We start from the raw sequence: 26,358 nt of genomic DNA on the forward strand, positions 1-26,358 counted from the left end.
GACAGAAATGAATCTTTCCTGAATAGCTTTAGAATGATCATGAGCTGTATCAGAACAAGTATTACACCGCATAAACAGTGGATCACTAAAGAACCTACATGGACGACTGTGGATGTAAATGGTAACATTTTTATATAGCGCTTTTCCACCTTCAAGGCTCTCAAAGCACTTCATATCAAGGAACCACTCACCCATTCACATAAACACTCATACACCAGTGTACGCAGACACTGTGAGGCGAGATGGATTAAGTGTCTTGTACAAGGACATAAAAACAGTTTTCATCTGTCGGAACTGGAATCGCAACGCCAACCTGTAGGTCAGTGGATCTAACCGCTCTGTCAATGATGTTTTTTTCTAGAACGGGATAAGAACTGACAGCCTTCGGACTCTATGAACTGAGCTACCGTCGCTCCACTAATATGTAATGTTGAAAATCACATTCTGCTGTCTAAATTCTCATCATCATGGTAGTGGAATCAGAATCAAGTCTATTCCTTAGTATCTAAATGATTGAATTTTATCCCCATGACAAAACTATTCCATATACCAAAACAGTTACACAATGGGTCATTTTATAACAGACACCTAATCTTGCCAACAATCTAGAAGTTCTTTCTTGACAGCTAAAATACACTTCTGATCCCTCCACCGATTACAGATTCCAAGCTAAATTTCAACTTGCCAAAATCGTGTCAAATTCTCACTGAGAAAGTTTGCTAAAATAAACCAACCTAAGGGCATCACAAGCCAACCAAATATGAATGATGTCGATCAATATGTCTGCCAATTTGCATTCATTTTTTTGAGTATATTGAAACAGCTTTGAGTTTAGCACGTACTCTGTTGGAGCTTGAATGGAAAACAGTGTCCAAAAGCCCTGGATATGAGAGAGACGTCACAAGCATTGATCTTCAAACAAGCTTAGATAATGAAAATATGCTTGTTAAAAATAGCATCGCATGGTCCAACAAAAATCCCAGCTGGTAATTCTCAATACAGCCTTGAATATATGTTAAATACATGCATGGTTAATTTGATGTTGTATTCTGACCTCTTTCCATGTAATTAGTCATAATTAATGGAACTTCAAAGATTTCCTAAATTTATCTCGCCTCTTGTCCTCAGCACATTCTTTCAATTGGAAATGCAAAGGATGACATAGAGAGATTTATAATCTGTTTTAAATCTCTATTTTCAAAAGCTGTAGGTTAAAGGTGCACTGCGCAACTTTTCTAGTACCTATTTGTCTCCATGGAGATGTTATTGCTTTGCCTGGAATGTCCCATGGTAAGACATTAAAGATATACACATCTCATCAAGCGTTTATTCATTACGGGTGTTTTTATTGCTCAAAAATACAATAATTCCTTCTGTGAATAGGGGCGACTCCACAGATCTGAATTGTAATGTAGCGCCTGAACTGCTGTATCCCTGCTCGTCTCCCTCGTGATAGGTTTAACCTAAACTGTGAAACATTCTAGGAAAAGCTATAGAATTTCAGTGGAGACAATCAGGTGGCGGACCCTCTACTAGAAATGTTACGCAGTGCACCTTTAAGCCTGAAAAACTAAAAAATAGTCCCACTTTGCCCGTCATGCCACAGCGTTTTCTCTATAATACAGATTACGACAAAGCAATGAAATCCCTGTAGATCCGTGATCAGGCTGAGCACTTATGGAAATCTATTTATTTCATTCTATATTTGATTTACTTTGGGTTTAATGTTTTAAGATACTTGCTTACATTTTTTTTTTAAATAGTGGATGATAAATAACTGTAATTTATTCAAGTTTATAACAAGTATATGTGTTTATACTAGATACTAATTTGTTTCATTTGGCCCTAAGAGTGATACAGTCATCATTTGTATTCATTTAAACTGAAAAGAAGCACAAGAAGTTCAAGGTCAAACTCCTTTGCTGTCTCCCAGTACATTTGATTTTTTTCCTAACGTTTTACACCAAACTGTAGCTTTATCATTAATTCATTGCAAAGGCATCAGCAGGGGACTGAGCGATGGTCGGGCGCATCTAGGAATGTAGAAAAAGCACTTACAATTGCTAATAAACACAAAAGTTTACATTGGATATCAAGCACATAAAAACTCTGGTAGTTTAGTCTTGTCCTTGTGAGCTGTACACATGCAACGCTTCCCCAGTCCTGCTTCGAACCCACATTTATAGACAACACATTTTATAGATTCAGTTCAATTAAATAGGCTACGGAATATTTCTACGAACAACCAATACTAAATCTTGAAACCTGTTGGCATCTGATTCAGAACAGTAAAACTTTATTGAAGCTTGAAGTTGTCTTTATCTAACCAATTGCTCATAACACTGGCTACAAAATATTCAGTAGGCTATATGAAATAATTTTCTTTTTGGTGGCAACCTAATTTTATACTGTTACTGTCATAAAAATAAATTCTACTTTATTGTTGTATCAGTGCTCTGTTTCCAACTAAAATTCTTGGCCAGTCAACTTGCCCTTATACAGAGAAGACAAGCAGATGTCATTATCATTTGCTGCTGTTGAAAGTGAATCAAAACAGACAAGAGCCCTGCATACATCTGCTTAGTTTCAACATAGGCACACGCGTTTCACCACCACAAATCAAATTATTTTGACATGGTTTGATTAGTCTTGGCCATACTCTGTATGGAGCGCACTTTTTCACTTGTCCTCAATTCAATGAAAAACTCTGATATATATATAAAACACACTAAACTCCCATGTCATTACTGAAATCACGGACTTGGCAATAACAATGTAATATTGTCATTATGATTATTGAATTTAAGCTCCCGGCGGAGCAGCACTGACTGTGGAAAAGCCTGGAAGCATTAGGATAAGTAGAGCCGAGGTGGGCTTCCCCTGTCAATAACTGCTAATGTTTCTCTTGGCTTGACTCTCCTCCACGAGCCGCGCTTATAACTCTGCCCGTTCACTTGCTGGAGGTCAGGGAAATTATATCCGCTTGAGAAGTAGGCTATGGCCAGTGCGAGGTCGATTCAAATCTATTCCTACCCGTGCTTACACGGGTAAAGTACAGCAGAGTGTGGGAAAACTAGATCTTAAACAGTGAATGGAGAAAAATCGGTTAAAAGATATCCCTCCGCGCGGATTTATAGCGGTTCCTTTGATGTTATTGTTTTATAGTGTACAGTGGCTTTAGCCCACTTAAGACACGGCAGGGTGAGCAAGCTAGTGGAGATAAATGTAGAAAACACGGCATTTTCCTCGCTGTGATGCAGCATGTAGTATAGCAATGTCACCATGCATCCAACAACTGTAGGCTTAAGTAAAAGTACAAAAGAATTTTGACTTTGAGTTAGTTTTGTAGTGTTATTCCCTCTGTCTGATCACTCACCTGCGTTCCTCAGCTTCTTGTTGCGATACACAGAGAAGATGACGAGGAGGTTGCCCAGGATGTCAACAACTATGGTGAAGATGAGAAAGCAGCCCAAAGTTGTGGTAACCCAAGGCGGCCGGTTCAGGACGGTGTCAGCGGGGTCTGGCGTTGTGGAGCTGTTCAGGTCAGACCCATTTATAATCATTGTATACAGCCGCGGAACTTTCACAAAGTGGAGCCGAACAGAAGAAATCAGCGGAGCCTGGGTTTGGAAGACGCGGGTGGAGAGACGCTGTTGCCCCCCGCGGTTCTCATCCTTTCACCGCGCTTGGTCTTCTCTCGCTTCTCGGTGCTTTGGATGCGCGCTCTGGATGCCGGTGGTTGCTCTGCGCTTTGGCAGTGATGCTGCCCTTCCTGCGCTCTCTCGCCTCGGTATCACTCCAGCTCCGCTGTGCCATTCACTTTGTCGATACGCGTGTGTGTGTGACAACTTCAAACCTTCCCAGCATGTGACCAAATAGCCCGGGCAGGAGCGCTTTTTATTTACAGGGAGAAACACGGCCGCATGGCGGCGGTATGTAGGAATTGCATTATAAGCTCCCGAGCGCGTCCTACTTTTTTCATCCACGCTCCCATTCATGGCTTAGCTTTAGTTCAGCTGCCCATTCATTATTATTTGCAAGAGAATCATTCACGTTTTAAACTGTTCAGTGAAAATCTCGGCACGTGTAGAAGGGCTTAAAAAGAACGTAGTCTACATAGCCTATGCAGGCTACATGTTAAGGTATTCTTGTATGTATATTAGATTATAATGTATCATTAGATAAGCAATTCAACACATTTCCGCAATGTGTCATAATCTAAGGTAAGTTAGTGAATTCAGCTAGATAACCCAAGTAAAGTAGCCTAAAGTCAGTAAGTTATTTTTTAGGCAATTTTTTCATTCATTACTACTTCATTACTGGCACAGCACAACTGAAATGTCACAGTCTCGATCCAGGTAGGCTGCATGCTGTATATCCTCAGATAACAGCCCTAAAATTTGTTTCCATTTTGTGGCAGACTTTTTGTTGGCATTTCATCTTTCACGTCAACAAACAGTGCCTGAGGCTTGAGCACTCATTCACTTGGATGGTAGAGAGGTCCAGCTCTGCCAAAATGTTGATGCTGGACACTTACCACCACACGGACACTTCTACCTTAATGCACTTTATGTGGTTGGCATTCTGTGGTTTCACTTAAATGTTTCTCAGTCTTGTAACATAGCCTAGAACATAAAATATAGAAAATAACACCAGAACGTCTGACCATCACTGCTGCTCCTTTATTTAATATGAGTTCCTCTCACCATTTATTTTAAGTTAATATAATATAATATATGAAACTTAGTACAATCAGCCACTGAAGTAGAAACACTAATAATTGTGCTATTAGTAGGCTAATTGATTGTCATAAATCATTCATAAGGTGTCACTGGTAGTTCCTTGATGAGTTTTTGATTATTTGTGTAATATAAACAAAAATATTGCTCAGATTTAATCCATGTTTTATGGGTACATGAATATTGTGTATAATAGATAACTGTTTGTGAAGTTATAATGAGTATAGTTTTTATACCAATATTTGTAATTGTGAATGATTATCTGAAGCTCCCATTCTGCTTTCCTCTTTGCAGTCCATGATTCATAGATTTCCCTGCTGAACATAATCATGATCATCATCATCCCAAGCAGCCAAGCTCTTATCTAATGGATAATTGAAGGCTTTATGAATCAGTCATTCCAGCAGTGAAGTAGTGAGAGAACACACAACCAACCCATGGTGAATCTGCAGGGGATAATGCCAGGTTTGTGTAGAGAGTTATCCCACAATGTTGTTTTCATGAGAAACACAATATGAATGCATGATTCAACACTGTTGTTGTCAGTAAATATTGTAAGTACAATTTGCATATTTATTACTATTTACCATCTTTGACAGCTTAATATTTCCATTTGCATCTCTATATACTCCAGTGGTAATAAGGTAAGTTACACTTTATTTTCCCCATAGGGAAATTTGTCCTCTGCATTTAACCAAACAATTTCTTTTTGACTATATGACAGGTTAAACTTACCCTAAAATTTGTCCCTTTTGTGTTTCATGAGTATGTTTTTTAAGGTGTTCCTAACCTCTTTGTCACTACTTTGTTGATGCAGGGCATAAGGGCAGCTGGCTGTTTGCCAGCTTCAGCTAGTGTGTGAGAGAGATGCTTAGCCAATCAGAACAGTGAAGAAATAATGCGCTGATTGGAGAATGTGCAAAAAAAAGTCCCGCCCAGACGTCAAGCGACAGCGTGTGTGTATGTGGACAGAGTGGTCCTTGACGCTTGTGCTGGTTGATAGGGAGAGACGGGACAGAGGAGAGAGGGAGAAAAGCATTTTAAGGAAAGACGTGTGCGAGTTTAAAGAAGTCAATGAGTGTCATATGTGCTGCTGCTGTTCCGCATTTGTGTATTATTATGTTTATGTTTATTTTTATGTACACAGGCTGAAGCTTGTCTCAGGAGGCTCAATGCGCGTCTCAGTCAAACATATTCTTTGCAACACTGTCTGGGTTTGCCACTTTATCTTCCAAATCTACAAAGATGGAGTTTTTTCTACAGTGTTCTAAATTGCCAAAAAATGTTCCAAACAGATGAAAGTTTACCTCAAATATTGAGCACAAGTATGATGATACTCACAGGTGTTTGATAGGGTAAAAGCAGATAAGAACATGGATGATGAGGATATAGAGGGGTACATTATGCAGCTTGAGGAATTTGTTTTCTTTCTGCACGCTTAAACCGGATTGTCTGTGAAACAGATATTGTTTTTGACATTGCCCAGCAGAGGGCAATGTATGTATTTTTTGCAAAAACAAAATAGAATATCTTCAGAGAAAAGATCAGCGGAGGTTTTCCGACTGGTTTTCTCAAAAGGAAACGGCCTCACGAGAGACCCTTGAGATGAGCCCAGAAGAAAGAGGACTCAGTCACAACTGGCTGCTTCTCAAGATACTACAGAAATGTGTACATGGCAATCATTGCCAATGTCATTGAACAGATTTCAAGGTGTTTCTCGAACTTCTAAAGCCTGCAGTTTCTTGAACTAGGAAATAAAAAACAGTTTGAGGCACAGGTTTCCACAGGATGCAGTTAATGTGGCGATTTATGTGACTTCTTTTTTTAAAGATATGGAGCAATGCCAGAACCGTACAAGCTTTTGCTTGCTACATCAGCTGAGGTAGAGAGAAACTTCAGCTTGAAAAATGTGAAGTCTTACACACGTAACACAGTGGGTGAAGAGTGCTTAAGCAAACTGGCCCTGCTGACCACTGAGAGGAAATTGGGAAAAAAAACAACAGTTATGACAGGATAATAGTTCGCTTTTTGGAAAGGGTGGAATTTCAATATAAATACATTTATTTAACATTTTGGTTTCTGTAGGTGGTGCAGGTTACTCATTAATAAAATCTTAACTATTTAATGTTGAAAATCACATTCTATTGTCTAAATGTTTTTTTTTTTTTTTTTTTTTTTTTTTTTTGTTTTGTTTTTTTATCATCGTAGTATTGGAATCAATATAGAGTATTGAGTCTATTCCTTAGTCTCAGGTTCGAGTTTGGAATTTAGTCTGGTGACAACACTAGAATAGCTTTCCTTGCATGTTATGGATGAAAAATACATAAATGAGAGTGGCGGTGTGTATATCTGGGTGCATACGTCATGTGTTGGCTGAAGTGCTGCTGGGAGTTTTGAGGAGGAGCTGTGCAGGGATAGGGGAAGGGCAGTGTTTCCACACTGAAGTGGTTGATGTGGGGGAGGGAAAGGCCATATGAAGAGTAAGGGCGTAGGTTTGATGAAGGTATTAGCCCATTAATGTCATATTTTTTAGCCTGAGCTTTAATGGTTCATAACATTCATAATGCGTCAACTATAATGATTATTATGTGCAAAAACAATTGTTTCTGTTTCAAAAACATAGTTTCAGTACACACAGATTTAAATTATTTGAGCCACCTAAAGATTTCCAATTTCAGTAAGCTATAAATCTGTGTTTCTTCAGGCATTGTGTCTGCAGATAGGAGAAGTTGCTGTTATACATTGTAGTGTTGGTTGTTTTGGACAAACAAACAATAATCCTGCATTTTCCCCTGTTGACTGGTGCCCCTTTGCCTTTCTCCACCCCAGCGCAGGTTAGCTCAGACCTCTCAGTAGTAAAACTGCTGTTTGTTACCACTGGCTATGTAAAAGTTACATCCTTCCTTGAGCTACAAGAACGCATCAGGATTCATGCAACTCCTAGGTCCTATCTAACTTCTCATGAGCGAGTGAAGGACACTTTTTCAGACAACAAATAGTTCTAATAATAGTTGTAATCTTTGTTTTGATTATCAGCTGTGCCTCATGTGTGCCAGCCCAAGATAGCCCCATGGTGACAACTGTGGGTTGGAGGGCTTCAGCACTCACAGAGATTGACTACTAGCTTGGCCAGTTAAACTTCAGTTAAACCACTTTGTATTTTTCCAGATGGTCAACATTGGGGACTCATGATCTGCTGGTTGGAAAACAAATGAAATTCTATGAGCCATTTGTAAAAGATCAAAAAGTAGGAATACTATTCCTATTTTATTATTATATGACTGTTGTTATTTTGTGTCTGCTGTGCCCAAGGTGCCCTTTTGTGGCCACCTTGCAGCCTCAGTTTACCCTGATTTTAAAAATGGATTACACCACATTTTAATATTGATAGTAATTTCAAATATCCATACAAATAGATAATTGACTAATAAAGGTTACTCGTTTCTACTAGCCATAGTAAAATAAATCAAATTATCATTGCTGCAAAATGGACTCGTTTGGTATTTGCAGAGTAGATGAACCTGTGAAGCCTAGAAGAGTCCTAAGTTATAGCAGGTGCGATACTCAATACTGACTCTGATACTACAATGAAAAAAACATTTTTCACTGTGTTTAGACAATATCATGTGATTTTCACACTTTGTTTTATGTTACCATGCAATGTTATATCCATGTAATCCCCTAGTCACCGAGGTAGGTTCCCTAGTGGTCCATGGGCATATAAGTTTTTTGAAAATCAATTTTGAAAAAGCTAATATTTAACATTTAGTGTGTGGTGTTAAGAATCTTAGCATGAATAAAGTCTGATGGTTCATTCTAACATGTTAAACGTGCACATATTTCAATTATTCACTGAATTGAGCACCAGTCTATGGCCCTCGATTGGTCCTCTGCTTCATCTGTGTTTAGATATGTGGCCCTTGACGAAAAAAGTTTGGACACCCCTGGTCTATGTGATCTTGAACTTATTCTGATACAGCTCAAGATCATTCTAAAGCTGTTCAGCAAAGGTTAATTTCTGTCCTGTGTATGTAACTTTTTTGTATCGTTACCTGCTGAAATGAGTACTAAGTTTCAATATTAGTTTTAGAGTCGATTAGTATCTAATTTTTGACACTTTTGACAACCCTAACCCCTACTGTACTTACAAGGTTAACCACTCCTGATTAAGACCTTTAACCTGCATCCCAGCGAGAAGTGTCAGGGCTAATGTCTCTGCCGCTCTACTGCTCATCCCAGAGTCCCACTGAGAAACAAGACCATTTGCTTTTATCTGCCATCGCCCCGCCCACTCGTGCCAGTTGCCTTGACAACAGCTCAGCTCCAACCAGGAAAGAGATGTGTATGCCGGTAGAAAGAGGATTATTGGGGTCAGTGATCTCCACATATGTGTGCTGTTCCAACTCTCACGCACACACAAATATGTCCTCACAGCAAATGATTATCTGCATAAATGTACAGCAGCACACGAGGAAGGCCGTGTGTGAATGCTGAATACATTAAAACTCCATTCATTATTTTTGAGCTGCAGGAATGAATGATGAGATTGAGCAATCTATCTTCAAAGTCATTCTTGCTTAGTTGGGCTTACTGTACAAAGTCAAAATATTACACCTCCAGCAAATTAATTTAAAGGTCTCTTTTACTTTTTAGCCCAAAAAAACTCAACTTGTTTTTTCCATTTTGGGTGTGTTTATTTCACTTAAAATATGGGTCTCTGTACAGGCTTGCATCTCCAGAAACCTGACTCTTTTCTTCATGGAGAATGTTCTGAAGTTGGTTTTAACTTTCTATTTCAATGGAATCATTCAGGTGACATTCAACTCCAGAAAGTTACATGCTATACTTTGAATTAATTGTGAATTATTATGTACTATAATATGTAATATTTTGCTGCTATCCCAGATTGTAGAACAAATCTTAAAATGATTGACCTTTAGGGGAACATTATTACATGGTAAATTCAGAGTTTAATTCTACACATTAAAAGGCCTTGAGTTCTACACATTATCAATCTAGAACAGCTATAGCTGAAAGTCATGACCACTATTTGAATCTCACTTATAAATATTGCAAGAGTTCATGTTGCTGTGCAAGGTTAGAACTGTCATCCCAGTTACTGTGCTATATTTATCAGTTTAAGTAATTGCTACTTCCATAATAAGGTGACAACAATAGTTTTATTTACACATTTATTCAAGACAGTTACAAAATATTGAATAAAGAAATACAGTTACTGTGCAGACGCCCCTGGAGTCCTCTTTTCCAATTTGATGTAAATGCCCTTCTCTGGACGTAGGATGAGTTCTCCCACTGGCTGTAGTTCCTCTCGTTTCTGACACGCCTCCACAGTGAAACGCCGCAATATGGATGCTAATACCACCTTCTCCTCCATCAGGGCAAAACGCTGGCCTGGAAACAATCATACAAATAAATGTGTCTCTTCAAGAAGAGCAGGTCATGTATAAAGAAGGGGTATTACACTTATATGGGTCATTAACTGCTAAGACATAACATTTAGATCATGTTACCATTTATAGTTTTAAAAAGCTATATTCACAGAAAACAATATATTGACATGTTTAAAGGGCCCATATTAGGCTATTTTCTGATCTGTTACAATATTATTTCCTCATCAAAAACATAGGAGTTGTGTTTTGTTTCATTCACACTTTTAACACAATTCCTGCATATTTAGACTTCTCTCAAACAGAAAACACTCAAACCAGTGGTATCATGTGGTAATGCAAGAAGTGCTACATTTGGATAATTTCAGCCCTGGAATTTCCAATCTCTACTAAACACAGGTGATGTAAACAATCATGTAAAAGGTAGCTGTTAACTTGAAAACTACCTCTTCATGATGTCACAAGCTGGAACAAAGCATTTTGATTTTGCATTTTGGAGATGAAGTTAAAATGGCAAACGGGCAGATTCCACCAAATGCCTCTCCACTCCTCTGTGCTGTGCCACACACTGTGATTTAATTGCCTGTTGTAGTGAATGGGTCACTACAATAATAACATACTAACATGGTTTAAAACTCACAAGAGTTAATTTCGTGTAATATGGGACCTTTTAATTAAAATTGTACTGGATCATATGGCCAACTGTAAGAAGGGTTCAAATAGTGCCTGGAGGGATTGCTAGATTACTCAACGTGCATGAAAGACTTGTAAAACCTTTTCAAGCATGTTTTTGATAAGATAACATCATATCATTGCAGAAAGCACCAAAAAATCAGTTTGGCATATTAACTCATCTTTAAAGTTTGAAAAGTCAGGATTACCAATGCAGTTGCGGAGTCCAGCAGAGAAGGGTATGTATGCATAGGCAGGACGTCCCACTGAGTTTTCTGGGAGGAATCGCTCAGGTCTGAACTCCTCAGGCTCTGGGAAGTACCTCGGGTCCCGATGTAGTGCGTATGTCACAATTATGATAGTGGAACCTTTGAGTACCTTGAAGCCCTCTGCAAAATTTGACAACATTGAATTTCAAGAAAGGATGAAAATGTATTGTACATGATTAATTGTACAGCATTATAGCCTACTTTATTGTGTATTGATACTTTGAGGATGGGGGGGAAGGGTCAATTCATGTATGCCTATGGTGGAACGTTCAGCAGTTACCATAGTGACACAATGCCCACATTAGCACACAGCCAAAGAAGCTTTAAGAAGCACTGCTGTAAACCAGTGAGAGCAGCGTAAACGTAATGACGTTGTAAATGTAAACATTGTAATTGTAAACACAGCTCCGGTGTGTTGGGCAAGACGCAGAGGTGAAGTAAGGCAATAAAGCGGGCCTGACACATCAACTGATGACATCACCACACATACAACTGCCAGAACTCCTAATGTACTTCTATGATGTTTTGGGAGTTTAGGCATATATGAAAAGATCACACAGAAAAGGTCACAACCATGTCCACAGCCCTGCACACAGTCTTCCTGCTCATGTCCCTCGCACAGTGTGAACAGGTCAGCGTATACGACCATTGCACTTTACTGTGTGCATACTCCCGTCGTGAGCTTCGTAAATTTGAAAAAAATTTGGAAAAGCCCAGCTTTAGGTGTTTGATTTTCAACAAAAAGTGTGAGTGTGACATATTAAAACACAATTGGCTAATGCTAGCTAGCTTGTGACTGTAATGTTATTTGAGAAAGAAGTCAGTTCTTTCTTTTTGGTCATATTGTGTTAAAAAGTCTAACAGACCCTCAGACAGAGCAGTGCATATGGTTAGCATCACACCACCGGGAATGTTGATGATATCAGTTGCAAAGTATTAATAGTGAACAATGTGGTAAGCATAATGAGCCACCTGGTAGTACTCACTGATGGTGGTGTCCTGGCAGATGGTGCGTGCAAAGAATGGGACTGATGGGTACAGCCGCAGCCCTTCTTTAATTACACACTCCAGGTAACGCAACTTCTTCAGGTCATCTGTGCTGACAGGCCTCTCTAATGTTCCTGAACACATCACATTAACACCCACATAATGCTGTCATATTGTTGTACTGCTGTATGTACAATACCTGTAATAGTTGGTAGAGTAGCAAAAAATATGATATGATTTTTCACTCAATCACAAGTAAGTTTTATACTACAAGCCAATGATTAAACTACATTCTTAAACAAACAACTTAGAGTAAGTTTGTTATGAGGGAACACTATGATATCAAGCTTATAAAAATGTGTAGGTTTAGTTACTAGTAAGTAAGGTTACCAAAATTGCTTAACATTTTTTTATAAAAACCAGAATATGCCCGATGATCAACCCTAATGTATCATTTTTTGTGTCATTTTGAGCTTCATCAGAACAAGTCTAACATCTCATAGTAATAAATAAAGTACCATTATTCTGTATGTGAAAATTACATTCCATTATAAAAAAAGAGCATGTTTTATTTTCTTTGTGATATCGTCATCAGTATATCAAGTCATATCCTTATTGCGACAACACTAATCTACACAAATTAAATTGCTGTCTATTTATTCATTCGAAATTCGTGCTTGGTCTAAGATTGTGCCAGAGTCAAAAGCCACATGTGAAGTCAGCAGGTGAGCAGTATCAGAGCAGCAATGTTGATCTTACCAAACACCTCATCCAGCTCTTGGTGCACTTTACGTTGCACCTCTGGGTGAGACCCCACCAGGTGTAGAGTCCAGTTCATGGCAGCAGCCGTGGTATCATGACCCTGGGGAGAAGAAGAGGTGAGAATCACAGCACTTTTTCATTTATATAGGAACCTGGCGTAAGCAAAGTGACAATGTGGAATATTAGTCCAGTGTTTCTGAAATTGTGGTACATGTACTACTGGTGGTATGCAAGCTCCTTCAGTTGGTACATGGACAGCTCTTCAGTTTGTGGGTTTGCCTAATTCAAAGTTAATTTAGTCCTCTTTTCTGTTCTTCTTTGGACATTTTTAGACTTGACATAGCCCTTAATTAGACCTAGAATTAGGAGTGTGAAAAAATATTCATCAATAATAAATAATAATAAACATCAATATATTGTATCAGTTAATATGATGATACAGTATAGATTTTTGTGCTGTATCAGTAATGGCAAAAGTATTTTTTGTATGTATTTTACTAATTATTTTGTTATAGCCCTACAGTTCTGTTGCTTGTTCAGAGGAAGAAAATTTGTTTATGCAACACATTTAACATATGGGTGTGTTTCATGGTAACTTTGCAGAAGAAAAGGTTTAATAAAGACTTAGTATCAGAGCCATGATTTACCAATTATTTTTTACTGAACTGTATCGAATGGATTTGAAACATCGCATCACATCGAAAGCTCACTGTATCGAGATACATATCATACCATGGCCTATGTATTGAGGTATGTATCATCCAGGCAATGATACCCAGCCCTACCTGGAATAGTTATGGTTTTAGCCTGTGTCTGTAGATCTAGTGGTACTTGAAAAAACAAATCTTTTCTATTGTACTTTGTGTGAAAAGTTTGAGGGCCACTGTACTAGCCTTATGGATTTTGCTGATTGTTTTTATTACTCATTAGTCATTCACACCCACCTCAAACATGAAGGTGTCCACCTCCTCCTGAATGTCTTGGTGACTCATGCTGTTGCCCTCTTCGTCTGTGGTCTTCAGGAGCATGTCCAGAAATGCCCGCCTCTTCTTCCCGTCTGTCTCACTGTCTGATTCAGTGTTGGAAATGCTCTCGGCTCTCTCATGTATTACCTTGCAGGCAGTGTTAGAAGTGACATGTTAGTTTCTATGCATTTGAGCTCCCATATTACCCTCAGTGAACTTTCATTTTTGGTTTCTGTTGGATATTAGATGACTATTTTATATATTTAGACATGGTTTCATTTCGACTTTAAATTTTAATCATTTAAATCTATTCAAATTGTAGCACACCTATTACCCCATGTCTGTTTACATTTATGTTATTTGAAAGAATGGGGATGTGATCACTCACTTTGTACGTAAAGGAGTGAAGAACCTTGAGGATCCTGTCATGCTCTTTGCCATCTCCTATAGAATAGTACAAAAGGTCTGGCCAATACCATGGCATTCTCTGTCTCCGACTGACAATGTCACTCATTCTGAGGGAGCAAATACAGTGGTAAATTATAATAATTTAACGTAATAAAACATATTTTGTAAAAAAAAAAAAAAAGCATACTCACATACCTGTACACACACTTGACATACTCGGATTCGGCATTGCTTTGCGCATAGATTTTCTTTCCCATGGCAGTTTCTACAAAGACAAACAACAATAATAACAATAATAAAAACAGATGTGATCAAGGTTTATATATATATATATATATATATATATATATATATATATATATATATATATATATATATATATATATATATATATTTTTTTTTTTTTTTTTGCAACATCACAACTTTGCCAATATTGCATACATATTGCAATTTTAATGTGGTAGCTTTTGACTGTAGACCTTATATATAGATGGACATAGATATACACGGGCACAGCCAGCCTGCTAGTTGTAGCCTTCTAAATGGAAAGTGAGCATGGACATGAATTGGTTCCATCCATCCAATTGACTTGTATAAAAAAGTCAATTGATCATTGCTCAATTGCACATGCATGATGGTAAACATGTGGAGGGCCTGTTACTGAATTAACTGTGGGTGCCCTCACATAAAATCCTGCTGGATTAGAGGTCAAGATCAGATGAATATAATTTCAATAATGATTTTGAGATTTTATAATAATGTGAGGTGGATCTCTTAGCCCAGCGGCCAACTGCTGAAGATGCAGTGTATGTGGCTGAGATGACTTGGTGTACACTACTGACCACAGATAATGTCCAGAGCACACAGGGTGACATGGGGAAAGCAGTTAAACTCGCCCATGCCAGCTTTCTTCTGCAGCTTCTCCACCAGGATCTCAGCCTGCTCATTCATAACATCCAGGAAGTCAGCTAGAATAGAGAAGTGGAAGGTTGGGGTCAGCATCTTCCTCCTCTGTCGCCATTTGGTGCCAGTGCTGTGGGGATAAGAAAAAGAAAATATTAGAAATACAATAAAACAGGAACCTACCAACTTGTCATTCATGCTGGTCTTGAACATCTTCATAGACTAAAGCACTAACCAAATGCATTCCTATAGTGCCATCTGCTGACAGTCCTAAATATTACACATAGTAAGGCAAGTATGAACTGTGAAGTATGTTTTTTGTTAATGGGTTAACAGTAATGAGGGCAGAATCTTTATCACATATTTTTATTATTGAATTATTCCCCCCAAAACAGTAATTCAAGCCAACATATACTTATAACAAGATAGCCTACCCACATGCATACAAAAGGCTGTTTTATATGTTTGTTTTGTTTTTATTTTGTTCATATTATATTTGTATTATATTATATTTAATCATATTATATTTGTATTATGCAAAGTTGCTTGGGATGGTCTTCTCACTATTCAGATGCTCCTCGCAGTTAACAGTGTGAGTCTGTAAGGCTCAGCCCACAAGCCAACCTCACCCATGCCCCCACACAACAATTTTTCATAAATATACAAAAGCATGATACAAAACAATCCACTACAACTTCACTTCCCTTTATGTAATGTGCAGTAGTTTCATTAGTAAATACATGCTGATTGTCAGTGTTGTGCATGAACGAGTACAAAAGAACGCGTTCATTGAACACGTTCATTTTTCAGTGAACTTTGAACTGAACGCAACACTTTTGTAAATCAAGAACTTGAACGTGAATTTGTTCAAATTATGTGTGATGAACGACGTACGTCACTGTTGGGGTTCAGTTAAACGTCGGAATTTGTTTTCACCTGACGAGTGACGATCTGCTCGCACTTCACCTCGTGAAACCACAGCCGCGTGTCAACGCGAAGGCGACTCCACCGGCAGCTTTAACGGAACGTACGGGCTCTTGTGTCTCTCAATGGGAAGTCAATTAAACTTGACTGGGCGCGTTTAGCTGCTTGTATTTACCTTCTGTACAGGCTGACCACGGCAAACGCAAGGATTTCAAAAGTAAATTTCAAAGCACTAATTAACAGTGTATGTGGATCTGGGCTCTTTCACATGATACACAACTGCCCAGGGAGCACAATGGTAAATGCACAGATACAACAATAGATACATGCTCTCTGTGTATTTTGACGGGGATACGCGCCTCGTGTATGAGCGTCAAAAAATAGGATGGCTCTATTTTCTGAAATCTACACGCACAGGACGTGCTGCTCCGCGCGCGTATTATTTTACTTGGTACATATGTCAGTAACGCGCGTCACAATGCTTTTTAACCTGGATTGAAATGGTGGGTTTTTCGTTTTTCTTCATACAAATTTGCTAAAATCACCGCGATATCAGCAGCGGTGAAACGCCGGAGGTTCGCCCGCGTAGACCGTGATCCTGAGCGAAAGGACCGACGCAGAAGTCCGCGCTCCACCGAACTAAACGCAGCTGACGCCCGATCGCACTCGGGGTTCTCTCAGGGGCGGTCCTAGATTCCAAGTTCTAGTCCAGGATTAGTCCTGGTTTGGTCCTGGTTTAGTCTTGGTTTAGTCCTGGTTTAGTCCTGGTTCAGTTCTGGTTTAGACCTGGTTTAGTCCTGGTTCAGTTCTGGTTTAGACCTGGTTCAATTCTGGTTCAGTCCTGGTTTAGTCTTGGTTTATTCCTGGTTTAGACCTGGTTCAGTCCTGGTTCAGTCCTGGTTTAGACCTGGTTCAATTCTGGTTCAGTTCTGGTTTAGTCTTGGTTTATTCCTGGTTTAGACCTGGTTCAGTTCTGGTTTAGTCCTGGTTTAGTCCTGGTTTAGACCTGGTTTAGACCTGGTTTAGTCCTGGTTCAGTTCTGGTATAGACCTGGTTTAGTCCTGGTTTAGTCCTGGTTTAGTCCTGGTTTAGACCTGGTTTAGACTTGGTTTAGTCCTGGTTCAGTTCTGGTATAGACCTGGTTTAGTCCTGGTTTAGACCTGGTTCAGTTCTGGTTTAGACCTGGTTTAGACCTGGTTTAGTCCTGGTTTAGTCTGGTTCAGTCCTGGTTCAGTCCATATACGTCGCAAAAGTTCAGCATCTTAACAGTTCTTTTGGTGAGAGTAAATTAAAAGTGCTGCAATAGTTGTGTAATGTTTTACATTTTAAATACAGTAATATTGTAATGTAACAAATGACTTTGAAATGACAGTAACAAGTCATAAATAACACATTACAGTTTTAAAGTCACTTGTCCAACAGTGTATCTTGTAAAGTTGTTGTAAACTAGAAGTCAGTTTGAAAAATAAATGCAGCCTTTCATTTACAGATCTCATCTAAATATAAAATGAACTGAACTTTGAACTAGTTCATGAAAAGTGTGAACTTGCACAACACTGCTGATTGTGTTGTGATGGCTCTCTGAAGGTGAAGTGACTGAAACATTTGAATGTGAATAGGATTTTCAAAACAATAAAATGCAACATGTGATCTAAATACGTAATGTGCGAACACTGAACAATTAATAGTCCATAGAAGTTTAACACCCCCATTTTAAATACATTCATGAAAACTTAGATGTAAATTAAGTCAACTTCTTCATGCTTGATTATGAGCTTGTACCTTGTGAGAAGACCAGTGCCAAGCCAGGGGTGCAAGAATTTATATGCATCTGCCTTGTCCATGTGGATGGAGTTGTTCAAAATGGTCTGTGTAGAAACAAATCCCGTCATGTCCCATCATAAAGTAGGACTGAAACTAGATACACATTTGAACAGGTATCGCCACTAATAAAGTTACATTCATAAATGAACCTTTCCTTAATAGCAGAATGTTGAAAATGACATTCTGTTGTCTAAAAATGATATTATTATTATTAGAGTATTATTACCATCGTGGTTTCAGAATCAACATTAAGTATCCAAAGGGGGTGGTTTTCCTACCACGCTGTGCACATAATGATAAACAGGGGCGTTACCATGGTTTGGAGTTCAGCTGAGTTTAGACCGTCAAAGAGTAAACAAGGGGAATGTAGTTCAGCTCAGTTCATGCTGGCTGTTACAATAAACACACTCAACTGCTTAAGTTTGTCAGAAGTGTCAAAAATAAGATACTAAGTGATACTAAAACCAGTATTGAAACTAGATACTTGATTTGAGCAGGTATCAACACTAATAAAGTCACATTTATAGGACAGAAATTAACTTTTCCTCAACAGCTTTAGAATGATCATAAGATATATCAGATAGGCTGCATAAGACCATACAATAAAAAGTACTATGATTTTATTTAATACTGAGAATGGGATTTTATTGTCTAAAGAAAGAGCCAAATTGGAAACAGTATTGAGTATTCTGAGCCCTATTCCTTAGCGTCGAAATCAAGATTGAAATATTAGTATCGTGACAAGCACACCTATACAGGAAATGACACAAACAAATATAGAAGTTCATTAATATTTGTCTTACAGTATTTTGAGTTAGGGTTAGAGAACCAGATGCTAATTAATCTTGAGCTAGTTTTGTTTATGACAGTTATTTCTACTTTTGTACTGTTTTCTACATCTGTTTTTACAATGAAACTAAATAACAGATCAAAATCAAAGAGACTGCAGCATAAAGTAGATGTGATACAGTGCATGAACATTTTACATTGCTATGATAACTACAAATATGTACATTTGTTAAAATCAAGTATGACCAAAATCAAATCGTGTTTTTACAGTTATCATTTTATTTGTGCTCCTACCTCAACAGTTTCAGAATGGTACAAGATGACAAATGGGACAGTGCCAATCCAGATTTTGAACAGTGGTAATGTGTAATACTCCCTGGTGAGCTCTGCAATCTGGTTGAAAAATTCTGCAACGCATTTACAATGATGATTAACAAGAAATTTTAAAAGCAGTACTTGTTATGTATTATGATGATTATGATGATGATGATGATTATTATTATTATTATACCACACTTACTGTTACCATTGTTACTTAGTAATATAATTTTTGATACACTGCTCTGTGCTATTAGATGTATAAAATGTTGTCTTACCTCCTGCATTGGTTTTCAGCTGGTGTGCATTTCCAATAATTGGGAATGATGTCCCAATCTCAGGAATGGGCTTCATTATAATGTACCTGTACACATAGTCGCCTAGCAGTTTGTACGTGAGGAATGTTAGAGCCAAGATGAAGCCACTCACCAATATCACTGGAAGCGAGTAACTGCCTATAAGAACTGACATTTTTTCTGTGTGTACAGGCTGTCTGTACTAGAAAAGCTGGTCTTCTGGTTCCTGGACACTTTATGTGCACAAATCAAGGTGGGAGGAGGGCTTTTGGGGCACTGCCTACTTCCTGACTAACTCAGCAAAGTGCACAGTGTTATTAGACATATTCATAACGTAGGAAAACTTGAGGGTGGGTGGGTGAACAAAGAGCTATAAACCTTGTTGCGTTTATTGCAGTCTAGTAATGTTAATAATTGACAGGGAATTGACCTGGTTCAGTTTGACCTGGCCTTATTGAGTTGGAGCAGAACTGAACTGTGTCTCTTGGTAGTGACATGATTTATATGACATGATTTGAGAAGCATCATTTATTTGAAAAGTTTCTTGCACAGTACTTCTTGTCCCTTTGCATTTATTTAAAGGCTGATATAGGACAAACATTTAAATATCGACAAAAGGTCTGTGTGGGAAAAAAAGGTAATGAAATTGTCACCGAGTTGAGTTTGAACACTGGACTCTTCACTGTCAGTCCAGAGTACATGTTGTATTTGGGACAGCACAGCGTACTGGCTCTTTTCCTAAATCTTTATCTGTGGTAACAGGTATCAGCTGGTACTGTTTATGGAGATTTCATTATACCAATGATATCTTACTTATGACAGCCATTTAAAACTGCATAATGTACTTTAGACTAGGACTAATCATTTGTACACTTTGCTCACCTTATTACTGCATGTGTGCCTGATCTTTGCGATTGATTCTGTGATTCATCTCTGACATTATTAACAATTTCAAATACTTTTTTTTTCCTAATTTCCTACTCTGTACATCTCAGATACATACAAAAGGCATCAAATATTTGAAGCAAAATATGCGGCATATGTTTCATTGGTTAGTCAAGGTGGTGATGGGGGGTGGGGTGGGGGGGTACGGAGATATAGTTTTTTTGTTTTGTTTTGATTTGATTTTTTCAGAGGCCTTAACGATAAAGTGCTGTGGGAAACACTGGGGAATTATGTAGTCAAGAGAAAAAATTAACAAAATACATTATTAATATTAAAACTCTCTGCTTTCTCTCACTGAGATTCTTAATGAAATCTCCTGAAATGGTTTTCACATCACAGCTGTGTCTGGTTAAGGTCAAAGAATGTCAAGAGTGTAAAGCTGTGATCAGTGCTAAAAGTGGCTAGGGGTAAAATCCCAAATGTAAGTTCTGAGTTAAAAATAACAATATTGGAGTCCTGCACTGGATCAAAACTTACGTGTACAGGATGGCAGAGGCACTCTGTTTTGTGGTGTATACTTAGTCCTACTTAGTTGAAATGTGTGAGCAGCAGGTGTGACCATTTATAGGGGCCTTGACCCCAGACACGTGATAATTAAAAACTAAATATCCAAAAACATTATACATGTTGAATCCAAATATATTGACAACATACCATCCATAGCACAACAGATAAAAAACACTGTTAGGCTACTACATTACATTAGAATATAATTTATGAAATATTTGAAAATACAGATGGAAATGACCAAGGCAGGTTTATATTTTAATTCAGTTAGATAAATACAAAACACTGGGCAAAGAACAATAGTAAAACACAGTTAATGTTTGGTGTTACATGGAGTCCTTCTCTCTAGTTTGATCCTGATGCCCTTCTCTGGACGTAGGATCAGTTCTCCTACTGGATGTAGTTCGTCTCGTTTCTGACACGCCTCCACAGTGAAGCTCCGCAATATGGACGCCAACACGACCTTCTCCTCCATCAGGGCAAAACGCTGGCCTGAAAGAAGGCCAAATAAACAACTAAGCTTGGGAATTCCTTGCTTAATAATAAAGGACTTTTAGCTTTATCAGTGTCGGTTTCTGTACCCATCTCATCTACACATTACACTGAAGGGTAATCACGTTTTTTCATTTATTTTAGTCCTTTGAGAGTCACAATCCATCCTATGTCCAGTAAAAAAGATATAAGAGAAAGATAGACGACCAAACGCCAGTACGTTAACCACCAAACTAAAGGGGAAAAACTACTAAATAAACTACAGTAAAATGAAAGAAGGAAAAAGTGTCCATTTTAGGGATATATATACTAACAAGAGGTTGGGCTACTGTTCCTAAATATGATTATCAGACTTTGATCAAGTCCATTTCAAAAACGTAGTCTGTCGTCTTACCAATGCAGTTGCGGAGTCCAGCAGAGAAGGGTATGTAGGCATAGGCAGGTCGTCCCATTGAGTTTTCTGGGAGGAATCGCTCTGGTCTGAACTCCTCAGGATCTGGGAAGTACCGTGGGTCTCGATGCAGCACATATGCGAAGATTATGACGTTGGAACCTTTAGGAATTTTGAAGCCCTCTGCCGAAAAATGCAATCCAGAGATTTTAGAGATTGTTACACAGAAACATGACCATCTAATCCATTGGCTGACTGCTGTAATCTAGAAAGTATATTCATAGTTATAGGCCCCATATTATGCTTTTCTGATCTATGCTATAATGTTCTTTCCTCATCAAAAATGTACCAGGAGTTGTGTTTTGTTCTTCTCTCAAACAGAAAACACTCTGTTCCACCTTGTAATGTTAATAATTGTGTTTTTAATCTCCATACAACTTCACAAGAATCATTTGGATAATTTCAGAGCTGGAATTGCCCGTCTCTACTGAACAGAAGTTTCAGTATCTGTATTTGTTCAGTATATAAGCTGTGTGTTCAGTAGCTGTTAACTTGAAAACTACCGCTTCTTCATCATTATAAGGTGGAACAGAGTATTTTGAGTTTTGGAGATGTAGATAGACAGTAGTATATTTGTGCACTGAATCAATGCAGTACCATGCAGTCTATAACTTCAAAATCTCTGTTGTGTCTGGGACCAAATATTGAAACACATGTCAGAGAAGCAGCTGGACTTACTGATGGTAGTGTCCTGGCAAATGGTGCGGGCAAAGAATGGGACGGAGGGGAACAGCCGAAGTCCCTCTTTGATCACACACTCCAGGTATTTGAGCTTCTTTAAGTCTTCTATATTTATGGGCCTCTCTGATGTCCCTGAAAACATTACATAAACAGTCACTGATCTTTTCTATTCTTTTGCAAGGGAGTCTTAACTCAACAACATGCTGTGATAATTCTACACACAAATATGTTTACACTACATGCTTTCATTAATGTCTAACAGGTTGATAACATTCACCATCAAGAATATATAAGATTTTGTCATACTTGTTTTGCTATTTTTATATGCGTTTATTTATTTATTTATTTTTATTTCACATAGCTTGCAATAAAATAACAGATATAAATAGATAATAAATAAATACACACACAAATCATTTTTGACCAATGCATAGTTATTTTCTTATGTAACAACATATAAAAAATGAAAGGAAGTAAATATGATTTATGCATGTTGCCCTTACCGAACACCTCGTCCAGTTCTTGGTGCACTTTACGCTGTACCTCGGGGTGGGAGCCCACCAGATGTAGAGTCCAGTTCATGGCAGCAGCTGTGGTATCATGACCCTGAAAACACAAGCCGGATTCAAATTGTTACATCTTAAACATCAGCATGTAAATTATCTTGCAAATAACCATCAGCATTATAACTGAAAATGAATATTTTTTTCATCCATTCTGTAACAATGGCTCACCTCAAACATGAAGGTGTCCACCTCCTCTTGAATGTCCTGGTGGCTCATGCTGTTGCCCTCTTCGTCTGTGGTCTTCAGGAGCATGTCCAGAAATGCCCGCCTCTTCTTCCCGTCTGTCTCACTGTCTGATTCAATGTTGGAAATGTTCTCCGCTCTGTCATGTATCACCTATAAAATGTATTTTAGCTGGATGCAGGTTTTTCAATATTTTGCAACTTTGTATATGCCAACCTAGAATGTAGGCACTAAAAATGGACTATTGGCTCTCTGTGATAGTACAAGTGTAATGGAGAAGTATTGACTCACTTTGTATGTGAAGGAATGTAGAACCTTGAGTGTCTTATCGTGTTCCTTGCCATCTCCAATAATATAGTACAGGAAGTCCGTCCAAAACCAGGGGGCCCTCTGTCTTCGACTGACAATGTCACTCATTCTGAGAAAACCAATGAATGTAAGTGTAAACAACTAAAAAATTCAAATAAAATTGTAAAAGTTTTTTTTTTTTTCCTTACTTGTATACACACTTGACATACTCAGACTCAGAGTTGCTCTGAGCATAGATTTTCTTTCCCATGGCAGTTTCTAAGGAGACATATTGAAAAGCATTTGAAACATTGTGTGTAACATTTGACACACACAGCAAGTGAAATAAACGTTTATCTTCTATCTTCTTACCACAGATAATGTCCAGAGCACACAGGGTGACATAGGGGAAGCAGTCAAACACTCCCATGCCAGCCTTCTTCTGCAGCTTCTCCACCAGGATCTCAGCCTGCTCATTCATCACATCCAGGAAGTCAGCCAGAATAGAGAAGTGGAAGGTTGGGGTCAGCATCTTCCTCCTCTGTCGCCATTTGGTGCCAGTGCTGTGGGAATAAGGAAGAACAAAAAAGTCATAATTAGGGAGCAGACTACACAGAACTGTTTTTCAGTTTGGTACTTGGATATACTTCATCATATTTTAGTGAAAATATAGACTCTTATGTTTTTGAAAAAAACAGGAGCCATCCCAGACTGATAATTTTTAGAAATCAATTCAGAGCTGGCATGAGCCAGTTTAAGATAAATCAATCTTTTTTTTTTTTTTTTTTTTTTTTTTGACAGTTTCTAAGTACAAAAGATGATGACATATTTGTCTTAATATCTGGGTTACTATGTTCTTCTTAAAGGAGACACTTGATCCAAAAATTTAATGTTTATGAGCTTTCAGTCATATTATAATGGTATTCACTCATCACTGGCTACCCAAACTTATATATTTAAATTGAATTAAATTGAATTTGGGAATGTTCATGCTTAGAAAATGTTTTTGTTTTCGTCTATCCCTTATCTCTCTACTTCAAATTACTCAAAGTAGATTGTTGTGCCACAGGGGCAGAAGGGCCTAAAATATAAATAGGCGACAATTTTGCTCACTATCCCCAACTTGTAACCATAAATGTTTGTCCAACAACACCACCCTGAAGGGAACAGGTAAGTTATAATATAAAGGCACCACGGGTAAGTATGAAGTGACAAAAACATGAACTAGGAAAAATATACAATTTTATGAAGTTACTGGCTTGAGGTACACAAAATAATTTTTCATGATTCATAAAAGGTTGTTTCCACTCACTCTCAGTGTAAATAATGACAGTATTTACCTAGGTTAGATCTGCTATACAATTCCAACACCCACAGCGGCTTGAATCAAAAACAACAACACTGATTTACAGGTTGAGTCCAGTTTGAGAAGAGGAGGAGAAAAGGAGGAGGAGAAAACGAGGAGGAGGAAGGGGAGAAGGGGAAGCTCGGGAGCCTCCAAACCAAAGTTCTAAAGATGCGTCGCACGCACAGAAGCACCAAGCGCAGAGAGTGGGTGAAATCTGGGAGCCCCACCAGAGCGTATGAATGAAAGGGGCGCAGCGCGAGGCTGAAGGTGTCCTGGTGCACGGAGAAGCTCTGGACGCCACGCTACACGCACGAGCCGGGAGATGTCCCGAGATGACCCTCGTGCGCGCGCCGGTGTGGAACACGCAACACGAAGCACAATCACCAGGTTTTAAACCTATGAAAGGTGATTTGAAAGAGATATTAAAGTTTAATCCGGCGCTCGTGCTGCTGCACTGCTCCTAAACAGCGGGTGACGTCAGAGGCGACCAAGAGCTCGAGCAGGTGAGGGACCCTCCCTCTCAAATGTTCAGGCCACACGCGATAGACTACCGGCAGGCACACAGACCCACTGCCACATAAGGTTCACGTTTTTAACATTAAATAATATATATAAATGTCATCTCACTTTTAAAATATACAATAAATGTGAGTCATAATAATGCTGTACCTTGTGAGCAGACCTGTGCCAAGCCAGGGGTGCAGGAAGTTGTATGCATGAGCTTTGTCCATGTGAATGGCGTTGTTCAGAATGGTCTAAATAATAAAGAAATTATGGTAAATATTTTGACTGTGAATTCTACTTACTAAGATTGACCAATAACACTGACATAAGGAAAGATATAAACATTCTGTATGTAGTATATACAGTATAGGGCTATGCAGTGGTTTGTAACATTTTGCAAGTACCTGGAATATAATTTGCTCCTATTTAAGATTATGAATAGTACCTAGGGAACATGCTTTACCTCAACAGTGTCAGCATGGTACAGGATGACAAATGGGACGGTTCCAATCCAAATCTTATACATTGGCAGTGTGAACTTTTCTTTACTGAGTTCCACCACTTGTTTAAAAAATGCTGGGAAGAATAACATTTAAACATAAAATCTTTAGCAACATTTGATTTGCACATGTTAAAAAAGAGTCTTACCTTCTGCTTCGGTTTTCAGCTGATGTGCATTTCCAATGATGGGGTATGTTGGTCCCATCTCAGGAATGGGCTTCATAATAATATACTTGGAAACATAGTCCCCTAGGAGTTTGTAGGTGATATATGTTAAAGCCAGAATGAAAGCGCTGACCAGTATCATTGAAACTGAGTAATTTCCTATGAGAACTGCCATTTTCTCTGTGTGTATACAGGCTGTTTGTACTAGAAAGACAGCACTTGGTCTTGGAGTGCCTGAACTTTTATGTGTATAGGTGGGAGGGGACTTTGAGGGACCACCTACTTTTATGCAATCTGAAAAAAAACATTCACATTATTATTATATATTTTATCAGATATTGATGATGCAGGAGGTGAGGGTCAGTGCGTAAAAGTGCAATAAAGTGAAGTGAATGATTGACAAGAGACAGGGCGTAGAACCCTTTGTCTGATTGGCCTGCAGTTGTGGCCTGCAGATGAACAT

The 26,358-nt window shown here is 38.5% G+C and overlaps 3 protein-coding genes across 4 annotated transcripts in view; all 3 read right to left on the reverse strand.

Moving 5' to 3' along the window:
* mtnr1aa (melatonin receptor 1A a) overlaps positions 1–3,869 on the reverse strand; it is a 57,671-nt gene extending 53,802 nt beyond the window's left edge. Inside the window, exon 1 of the mRNA XM_020931399.2 lies at positions 3,377–3,869. Coding sequence (XP_020787058.1) covers positions 3,377–3,563 — 187 coding nt within the window. The 5' untranslated portion in view covers positions 3,564–3,869. The remainder of the gene's footprint in view (positions 1–3,376) is intronic.
* Positions 3,870–9,914: 6,045 nt separating this feature from the next.
* LOC110166102 (cytochrome P450 4V2) lies at positions 9,915–19,604 on the reverse strand. 2 transcript variants are annotated; one of them, XM_055158290.1, is made up of 11 exons: positions 19,247–19,604; positions 18,945–19,057; positions 17,820–17,905; positions 15,053–15,243; positions 14,406–14,475; positions 14,191–14,317; positions 13,782–13,949; positions 12,835–12,937; positions 12,075–12,209; positions 11,029–11,208; positions 9,915–10,151 (listed from the first exon to the last, which is right to left on the reverse strand). In XM_055158290.1, the coding sequence occupies exons 1-11, from the start codon at positions 19,437–19,439 to the stop codon at positions 9,973–9,975; spliced, it is 1,545 nt and encodes a 514-aa protein (XP_055014265.1). In that variant the 5' UTR covers positions 19,440–19,604; the 3' UTR covers positions 9,915–9,972. The 2 variants fall into 2 exon arrangements, with proteins under 2 accessions (XP_055014265.1, XP_055014266.1); XM_055158291.1 differs by lacking the exon at positions 17,820–17,905 and having other exon boundaries at positions 19,247–19,316.
* A 1,425-nt stretch (positions 19,605–21,029) lies between these two features.
* Positions 21,030–26,070, reverse strand: LOC110166101 (cytochrome P450 4V2-like). The gene is made up of 11 exons (XM_020931299.2): positions 25,878–26,070; positions 25,693–25,805; positions 25,395–25,480; positions 23,750–23,940; positions 23,587–23,656; positions 23,381–23,507; positions 23,075–23,242; positions 22,844–22,946; positions 22,338–22,472; positions 21,603–21,782; positions 21,030–21,208 (listed from the first exon to the last, which is right to left on the reverse strand). Exons 1-11 carry the CDS (start codon positions 26,068–26,070, stop codon positions 21,030–21,032), a joined length of 1,545 nt encoding a protein of 514 aa, XP_020786958.2.
* Between the last annotated feature and the right edge of the window lie 288 nt (positions 26,071–26,358).

Source organism: Boleophthalmus pectinirostris, unplaced genomic scaffold (assembly GCF_026225935.1).
Source record: "Boleophthalmus pectinirostris isolate CB_2022bp ecotype Guang Dong unplaced genomic scaffold, ASM2622593v1 HiC_scaffold_22, whole genome shotgun sequence".
In the NCBI taxonomy this organism is placed as follows: Eukaryota; Metazoa; Chordata; class Actinopteri; order Gobiiformes; family Gobiidae; genus Boleophthalmus; species Boleophthalmus pectinirostris.

Bases quoted from the DNA above. Each gene is read 5' to 3' on its own strand.
- LOC110166102 (XM_055158290.1), bottom strand. From the start codon at position 19,439: ATGTCAGTTCTTATAGGCAGTTACTCGCTTCCAGTGATATTGGTGAGT. The intron at 14,476-15,052 runs GTCAGTAGTGTA...TTGTCTTTGTAG, and splicing joins TGCTCTGGACATTATCTGTG to AAACTGCCATGGGAAAGAAA. The intron at 10,152-11,028 runs GTAATCCTGACT...GATTGTTTCCAG, and splicing joins TGGACTCCGCAACTGCATTG to GCCAGCGTTTTGCCCTGATG.
- LOC110166101 (XM_020931299.2), bottom strand. From the start codon at position 26,070: ATGGCAGTTCTCATAGGAAATTACTCAGTTTCAATGATACTGGTCAGC. The intron at 22,473-22,843 runs GTAAGGGCAACA...TAATGTTTTCAG, and splicing joins AGAACTGGACGAGGTGTTCG to GGACATCAGAGAGGCCCATA. The intron at 21,783-22,337 runs GTAAGTCCAGCT...ATTTTTCGGCAG, and splicing joins TTGCCAGGACACTACCATCA to AGGGCTTCAAAATTCCTAAA.